Below are 8,396 nucleotides of genomic sequence, written 5' to 3' on the forward strand. Positions count from 1 at the left end.
CTTCCTACATAGCCATCGCTCACCATGAGTAAGTGGCCCTCCGGGCTAATGGCCGGCCCCTTCTGACGATCCTGGACAATCATAATGGTCAATAGCAGCCGAGGTGCCTTGACAACTGTCCCTGCTGACAAATGAGAGTTGACGTATCTACGTACACGTCTCTCGTTCTCCTCCCTATTTTTTTGGTCTTGCGTCTCAGATGTTTTTAGATGCGTGGGGTGGGTGACCAGGGGGGAGGACTTTAGCGAGAAGTGACCTCGTCGGTGACACATGTTGCCTCTTTTCCTCAACAAAACGCTCAATATTGATCACGGCACGTCGTCATAGAAACAGGGCACGATGTGGGGTCTGAGTATGCATTCCGATTGGAGCTGAGTGGAGAATTCTGGGCAGAGGATGAGAGGGAAGGAGGGGTACACACACACATCCCAAATCAATGACGTGAGGAGAAGAATGAGCCCACAGAGGGGATGATGCAACATGAGTGAAATCCTGCGCCCGGAACGTGTGGCGCATTAACGCAGCTCTCTCTCTCTCTCTTCTCTCTCTCTCAGGAGGAACTTCCAATCCTGTAACACCTTCACTGAGTCCCACAGGGTATTACCTTTACGATACTGCAGTGCCTTCAGACATTCTGTCCATTGACAATGTTCCCAGTTTCAGCTAGTTTTCAAAGCAGTCAGGGTCCAGGTTTTATGGATATTGAATGATAGAAGAAATGTAGAAATAGTTAATGAAGATTTTCATTGCTTCTCTAAGAAGAAAGGTTACTAGGTGGATACTTATAATCCATTAAAGTAAGCCACAGGTCTAGAACTGTAAGGGCCAATTACCCAGACCAAGATTAAACTGCTCATCAACACCCTGTACAGTATATCACCCTTTCTATCCACTATACTGCCCTACCAAGCAAAAAGGCAGTAACTGCTCATTTGGTCGAAAATGAGTGTTATTTTTGCTACATTAAATACATGCTTAATCATGTGGACAAGTCCTGCCTCTATTGTATTGTGTTTTGGAGAAAATGGGAGTCATGTTAGCAGTAACTGCATAAAGTTACTGTGAAACCAACGTAAATAAAAGCCATTTTTTCTCAGTTCCACGCTATGAGCAGTTACTACCTTTTTGCTTGGTAGGACAGTATAGTTAGTTGTTTAACTGTCCTCTCTTAAGCAAAAGAGTGTAGGAATGGTAGCTTACTAACTGTGAATACATATAAATAACTACCTTTGCTATCTGTGGGGCAAAACAATTCACTGTTTATAGTTTGTTAGCTACAGAAATGTCTCTCTTTGCCTAGCAACTATAACACTGCTTCATGCCTCCATAACTAACAATGTGGCTGCAGTAATGTTTACATGTTGATGTTTGTGACATTTAGGCTACTTTTATAGCAAACCTTTGGGGACCATAGTCCTTTCAAATATTTGTATTAATTATAACACAGAAATAGATGACCCCTCCACAGTTTTTGTAATCTTAGCCTATCTAGTAATTTTAGAATCACCCAAGTTTGGTAGACTATGCTGTTGCCAGCACTTTTTGGCCATGGGCATGGATGTTCATGCGGTGGTTACAATATAACACTGATCAAATCTTCTCATAAAAGGTCGACGGCAAAGCCACTGCAGCAAACGAGTTTGGTACAGGGATAAACATAATTTTTTACATGCAAATCTGATTGGATACAGCATTTGATTATTGAAATATTATCCTCAATTTAACATCAGAGTTGCTTTTTATTTCTGAGGGAAAATCAGGGACATTTCCGGGGACAGCTCTAGCCGGGGACAGGCCACCAAAATCTGGGACTGACCCAAGAAATCGGGGATGTCTGGTCACCCTAACTTAGGGAATCTTGACAATGTATCTACACCACTTGCCAGCCAGCTACTCACTGTTTAATATCTAGGCATAGTCACTTTACCCCTACCTACATGTACAAATTACCACGACTACCCAGTACCCCCACACATTGACTCGGTACCGGTACCCCCTGTATATAGCCTCGTTATTGTTCTTTTGTGCTACTTTTTATTATTTTTTACCTTAGCTAATTTGGTCATTTTTTTCTTAACTCTTTCTTGAACTGCATTGTTGTTTAAAGGCTTGTAAGTAAGCATTTCACTGTAAGGTTGTATTCGGCGCATGTGACAAATGAAGTTTGATTTGATTATCTAGGACAAAATAACGTGAGGGCAGAGAGCCCAACGGGAGCCTCTTTCTATCTTTCACTTGAATTGCTCAAAAAAACACCCCAAGATATCAGTATACCTAGTCCTAGTGTTTCTCTCACTTTCAAAGGACTCCTTGGAAAACACAAAGCAGAAGAACTAAAAGCAACTTTAACAAGGGAGAACATTTTCAGTGAATGTAACAATACATGTAATTACTCCGTTACTACACACATATTACAATTTTATTACACCAAAGCTGCACTGTTGGTTAAGGGCTTGTAAGTAAGCATTTCACGGTAAAGTCTACACTTGTTGTATTCGGCACATGTAAAGTTTGATTTGATTTGAAAGCAACTGATGATACACGATACATACATTGTTGACACTTGACAGTCATACATGTTAGGCTTAACCCACTGACCTAAGGTGTATTACTGTACATGAGCGTATTCTAGCTAGGTCACCTGGTTCATAGTGTGCTGCCATATCTCCCCCATCCTCCCTCCCATACTGCATTGCAAAAAAATTGCGAAAAGGCCCCTCTTTGTACCGACGTCCGTCTCAGCATGCGCGACGGCAGCCGGTGACGGTTATAAATGGCATCTATTAGCACAGCCCAGTCGCAGAGGGGAGAGAAATAAAATCATTGGGAGAATGTAGGGCTAGTGCTGTCGCCTCTGTGCCCGTTCCCTTCCCACCCCAGCCTCCTCTATAAGCCCCCTCCCTTTCAAGGGGATGGCAACCTAAAGACTAGATTACTAGTGATACATGGGGTCATTATTGGGATGGTAATGGCAATAGTATAGTTAGTAGTATCCGAGCCTTTTTCAACAATGAAAATACTAGCTAGGAGTTTGTCTAACAATTATTGTGGCGTCACATGTTGCTATAACATTGTAGAATATCAATAGCCTCTATAGGTGCATCTATATATTCACACAAAATGAATTGAGGGTTGTTGTGAACCAGGGAAATAAAGAGGGAAATGGGATATGGAGGAAAGGAGGAGGAGGAGAAGAGGGAGAATCAGGGAACGGAGTAAAGGTGTAGATAAAGTATGTGGAGCAAAGAGACAGGTGGAGGAGTATTTCGATGAGAAGTTAAATGCTACTGAAAGAAGAAAAGGAGGAAACAGAAGATGGAGAGAAAAGAAAGATAAAATGGAGTGAACACGTTTTGCTGTGTCTGGAGGGCTGGAGTCTGATATTTAGGCAAATAACCTTAGGAGCCAGGCCATCAATCAGCTCAGAGCATTCCAATAAGTGTCAAAAGGCTGCAAATGTTCTAAGACCCTAGTGTTGTGCACTTTTCTTGCAGTATTTATTCCAATGAAAAGCCAATAACTTTCTTCAACCCTAAAGTTGTTTATAGGGCAACATTGCCCTTGTTTGATTTAGAGCTTTTGGACTATATTTTCTACAATAGTAAAAAAATGATGCTGTACACGTTTTGCCAGCTTATAGATGTATTCAAAATACTGGTAACACTTTACTTTAGGCAGACAGGTATAAAGCATTATGATGCAGTTATAATGCATGCCAGACTTATTAGTAATGTTTTACTATCATCTCATAACGATCCTGACTAGGCTTTTCAGTCGGTCTCAAAATCGCAGCATCAAATTCCACAATTGTAACACTTTATTTGACAGTGCCATTTTGGCATGTATATGATAGTGTCGTTTCACAATGACATTTAGTCAACCATGCTATGACACCAACATAACGAGAATGCTGTCTATGGTGTAGACCACTACAGTCATAATGCAAACCGCTGCCTCTGTCATGACAATGGATATTTGACATGAGAGGTTATGATTGGACATGACCCCTTATGGCATAACACCTTCATATCTATGACACAGTCAAATATTTTAAGCTTTCTAATAACACATTATAAAGGCTTATACATGCTTATAACAAGTAACAAAGCACTATACCTGTTGGCTGTAAGTAACAAGTTACCAAAAATATGATTTACCTACATTAAAACATTCAGACATAACCTTACAATATCTTTAAACAAAACCCAACATTCAACAAACATCCTCTGCTTGTGGGAAGGTGTGGGGATATTGGGCTGGCTGGGAGAAGAGGTGTATATATACATCCTCTGCTTGTGGGAAGGTGTGGGGATATTGGGCTGGCTGGGAGAAGAGGTGTATATATTCATCCTCTGCTTGTGGGAAGGTGTGGGGATATTGGGCTGGCTGGGAGAAGAGGTGTATATATTCATCCTCTGCTTGTGGGAAGGTGTGGGGATATTGGGCTGGCTGGGAGAAGAGGTGTATATATACATCCTCTGCTTGTGGGAAGGTGTGGGGATATTGGGCTGGCTGGGAGAAGAGGTGTATATATATATACTGTCTATAGCCAACCAGCTAGCCAGCGAGAGAGCTATTGCATCCAGCTAGTTATAATATGAGAGCGGTGCTGCGAAGGGGGGTGCACTAATAAAAGCGGGGGCCTAGCCTGTGATGCCAGGCAATATATCGCCCTAAGGAGACAGTTCCTAGAATCAGCCGGCATGGCCTCCCATAGTTCACGGGCCGTACGTGATTAACCGTCGGACAGGGAGTCGTTACTATAGCTGGGCTATTAATAAAAGATACCCCCCCTTCCTCTTCCCCCTCCTCCTCCCCCTTCCCTTTCCTTTCTTTGGTTCCCCCATCCCTGGCAATATCGACCTCCCTTCCTCCTGCTTTATTTCTATATCATCATTATTTATCGAAACATGCAAAATGTCATGTTGGTAACAGGGGATGGGGGAGGTCGAGGTTAGGAAAACTGAAACATTCTGTTTGTACTTTAACATCCACATATGAAGTGACCCATGGAGTCTGAAAATGCCCTCCAAGTGTAGCAGATCAATTAGTGACTTCATTAAGATTCTGATGCCCTGACCATATAGGGAATAGCTAACCACTGGCTACCCCTCTAAAGAGCCTGAAATCACTGTCCATAACATTGGTCATTACCTTTACACCAAGGTATATGGCTGGCCATTACCCTTACACCAAGGCATGTGACCGATCGTTAGCATTACATTGAAGATGTGACGGATCATTGCATCACACAACAGGTATTCAGCATTGTGTAAAATGACCATAACACCAAAGGGTTGACTAGGTCTCACTGTGTAATGCAAAACACTCGACTCTTGATACACCATCATCAAGGCTACAGGTACATGCAAATAATATACAGCTGAGAGAATAACACACACACACACACACACACACACACACACACACACACACACACACACACACACACACACACACACACACACACACACACACACACACACACACAGTTATCACTATAAATCAGCTGGTTGTTCAAACACCTGTATTTACGCCAGTTCCCTGACATCCCTTTTTACTTTCTAAAACCACAAAACGTCTGCCTAATGTCAGGCACTAGACTAGAGAATAAGCTCAATTACATGTTGTAGGTAAGGTGGGTGGACCACAGGTAATGTGTAATGTGTACTGTAGAATGCATTATGTAAAATCTAAGAAAGTATTGGTTACATTTTCTCAGAGAATAATACAGTAGGCTATAAAAAGCATGTACCCAATCACGCACGATCGCGCGCACACACACTAACACATTTTTCCTCCCTCTCCTCCTGTTACAAGCAACTTGGCATAACGCGCAACAGAGTGCAAGATGGTGCCGTGGGCAAGAAGCCATGGGCTCCTCCGGTGAACTTTCAAGCGTGGAGATTCTACACTTGTGAATGAATGCACGATAACTAAATGTGTGACTTACTCTTAACACCATAGCCTAAACTTCCAAAGTTACAAGATAAACTGCGACTTGCTCTTAATATTGTTACATAATAGCCTATTAGGTCTTGATAGTTGACAGCACGTTGTGCCTGGATATCTCAGAACTACAGAGGTTTGAGGATATGTTAGTTGAAATGGCTAAATATTGACCAAGGAGTCAAGACTATAGAAATGGACTATTCCACTTTCTGTTAACATGAACATGAAACCTGTCGAGAGTAAGCTACAATAGTAAATGTCACACAAAAAAACTACTGTAAACGCAAGTAATATTATGCAACCACATCCACCAAATCCAATACGCGTCGGTCCTGTCTCCCGAACTAGGGGGAACACGACTGCTAGCCATGGAAAGACAGTGACAGGCAGCCGCAACGAGAGGCGCAGAGAAAAGAGCGTGAAGATGGGGATTCCGCTCTCTCGGGAACTGGTAGGCGCAACCCACCTTTGTGCATGCCCGTAAAGCGGTCCTTGAGCACGGTGAGCTCGTAGATCTTGCCGAACTCCTCGAAGAGCGGCCTGAGGTCCTTCTCGTCCAGGTTGCGCGGTATTTGCCCGATGAACAGTTTAATGGCGTCGTGGTCCTTCATGGGGATGGTGCCCCCACAGCCCGCTGGACTGTGGCTGTGGCTTAATCCGTTCACTAGCCCGTTTGTGCCGTCCACCTGTCCATTTGTTAAAGTTGCCATCTTTGGACCGGCAATGAGTTGTGGTAACAGCGGCGGCAGCAGCAGCGCAATCTTGGTGGCCGTTGTATAGAAGCTTCTGAACGAAGTAGCCTATCGATAAAAAAAAATAAATCTAAAAAGCCCTGCTGGTCCTGCTTGTAGTCCTACCAATGCAAATATGTACATGAATAAATATACATATGTCTCATTGGTCTAAAACGAATATCAAAAGCTTGGAGCAGGTCTGCTTGTCCCGGTGGATGCGTGATTCCGTAGCCTATTTATGTCCTAATTAATAATTCATTCATTAATTTACTAAAAGAGAGAAGAGAGCGGAGAGAAAGAGAGGGAGAGAGACCAAGAGCTTTAGTATTCTATTTACACCTCCTTTCGTTCCCCTAGTCCCTGCTTCTAGGTTCTCTTTTCATTTTTGCATTGAGAAGTCGGTATGGGTGTTCTCGGTTTAAACGGACGGGGCCAGCTCAAGGGCTACAAGGAATGCGGGGAGGTATAGAACGAGGGGAACCACTAGGACTCGATGTTTGTGTTACACAGCGTTTTATCTCCCCCTTCCCGTTTAGAAAGCCGAATGGTACGATCCAAGGGGAACGGGGTCTATAAAAAAATGAAAATAGTGACAGTAATCTGTATGGCTCTTTGTGCAATAGTCTATCTTGTGCAAATCACGCCACGTCCGCAGCGAAATAATAGGCATAATAATAATAATATGCTATAAAATATATGTCTAACATATTTTCCCTTCAAAATATAGGCCCACTCCAAAAGGCCACGGATTTTGATTGAAAATGTTTTCATTTGGTGTGAAAGGGCCATTAAAGTGTAATAGAACATTTCGGAGAGTATTGAACTTTTGAAGGAGCTTGAACTGCTTGAATCGCGGGTGGGTGGACCACGCCTGGTGCTGAAATCCTCGAGCCGAGTTAAAAGGCAACATCGGCAGCTAAAATATATTTCAGGGAACGTTAGGATGTGTCACACAAAGCAGTGTCGCACAGTGTCGTGTAGCCTATAGTTCAAGCAGGCATCTATTCCGTTCAGATTCTGATGTAGATGTCATTCGGAGAGAAGGAAGTCTGTGAGCACCGCCGAGCGGCGTAGAGGGAAGAGAGAGGGTAGAGTGAGTGTAAGGGTAGACTACAACATATGAAACAGCACTGGGATCCACTCACAGGTGCAAATCTGATGGTATAGACCCCTCAAATTCAACTCTGGACATAGAAGCCAGTACCACTGCTTGTTCATTGTTCCCCTCTAACCAGGGACTGATTTAGACCTTGGACACCAGATGGGTGCAATTAATTATCAGGTAGAACAGAAAACCGGCAGGCTCCGCACCTCGTAGAGTAGGAGTTTAATACCTTTGGTATAGACAAACTACAATGCTAGGATGTGACGTTAAAATGCGTTGGTGCCCAACCCCATGTGCATTTCACACTGACAGCCCACACGCAAACACACCATGGCGCACAAGGCAACTCTATTTTCACGTGACACACAGCTGTCAACTGCAAACAGGTAGGCTGCTCCCACAGGTCTCTGTTGTGTGTTTGATCAGTGAGGTGAGAAGAGAAGACGACTGTCACTAGTTCAATTGCAACACAGGCACAAGTATAGCCATAAACAGCAACAAACAGAAAACCAATAGGTGGATGGATGGAGGCATGCTGTCTGTTTCTGTGGCTGCCCCTATGGGCCCTGGTCAAAAGTAGTGCACTATATAGGGAATAAAGTGCA

At 43.3% G+C, this 8,396-nt stretch overlaps 1 protein-coding gene across 9 annotated transcripts in view; it reads right to left on the reverse strand.

The window, feature by feature from the left end:
• Positions 1 to 7,057, reverse strand: part of LOC115150378 (CUGBP Elav-like family member 4) — a 135,995-nt gene extending 128,938 nt beyond the window's left edge. For all 9 annotated transcript variants that reach the window (XM_029693612.1, XM_029693605.1, XM_029693602.1 and 6 more), the window contains exon 1: positions 6,419 to 7,057. In XM_029693612.1, the coding sequence (XP_029549472.1) occupies positions 6,419 to 6,662 (244 nt within the window). In that variant the 5' untranslated portion in view covers positions 6,663 to 7,057. The remainder of the gene's footprint in view (positions 1 to 6,418) is intronic.
• Positions 7,058 to 8,396: the final 1,339 nt, after the last annotated feature.

This window comes from Salmo trutta, chromosome 16 (assembly GCF_901001165.1).
Source record: "Salmo trutta chromosome 16, fSalTru1.1, whole genome shotgun sequence".
Classification (NCBI taxonomy): Eukaryota; Metazoa; Chordata; class Actinopteri; order Salmoniformes; family Salmonidae; genus Salmo; species Salmo trutta.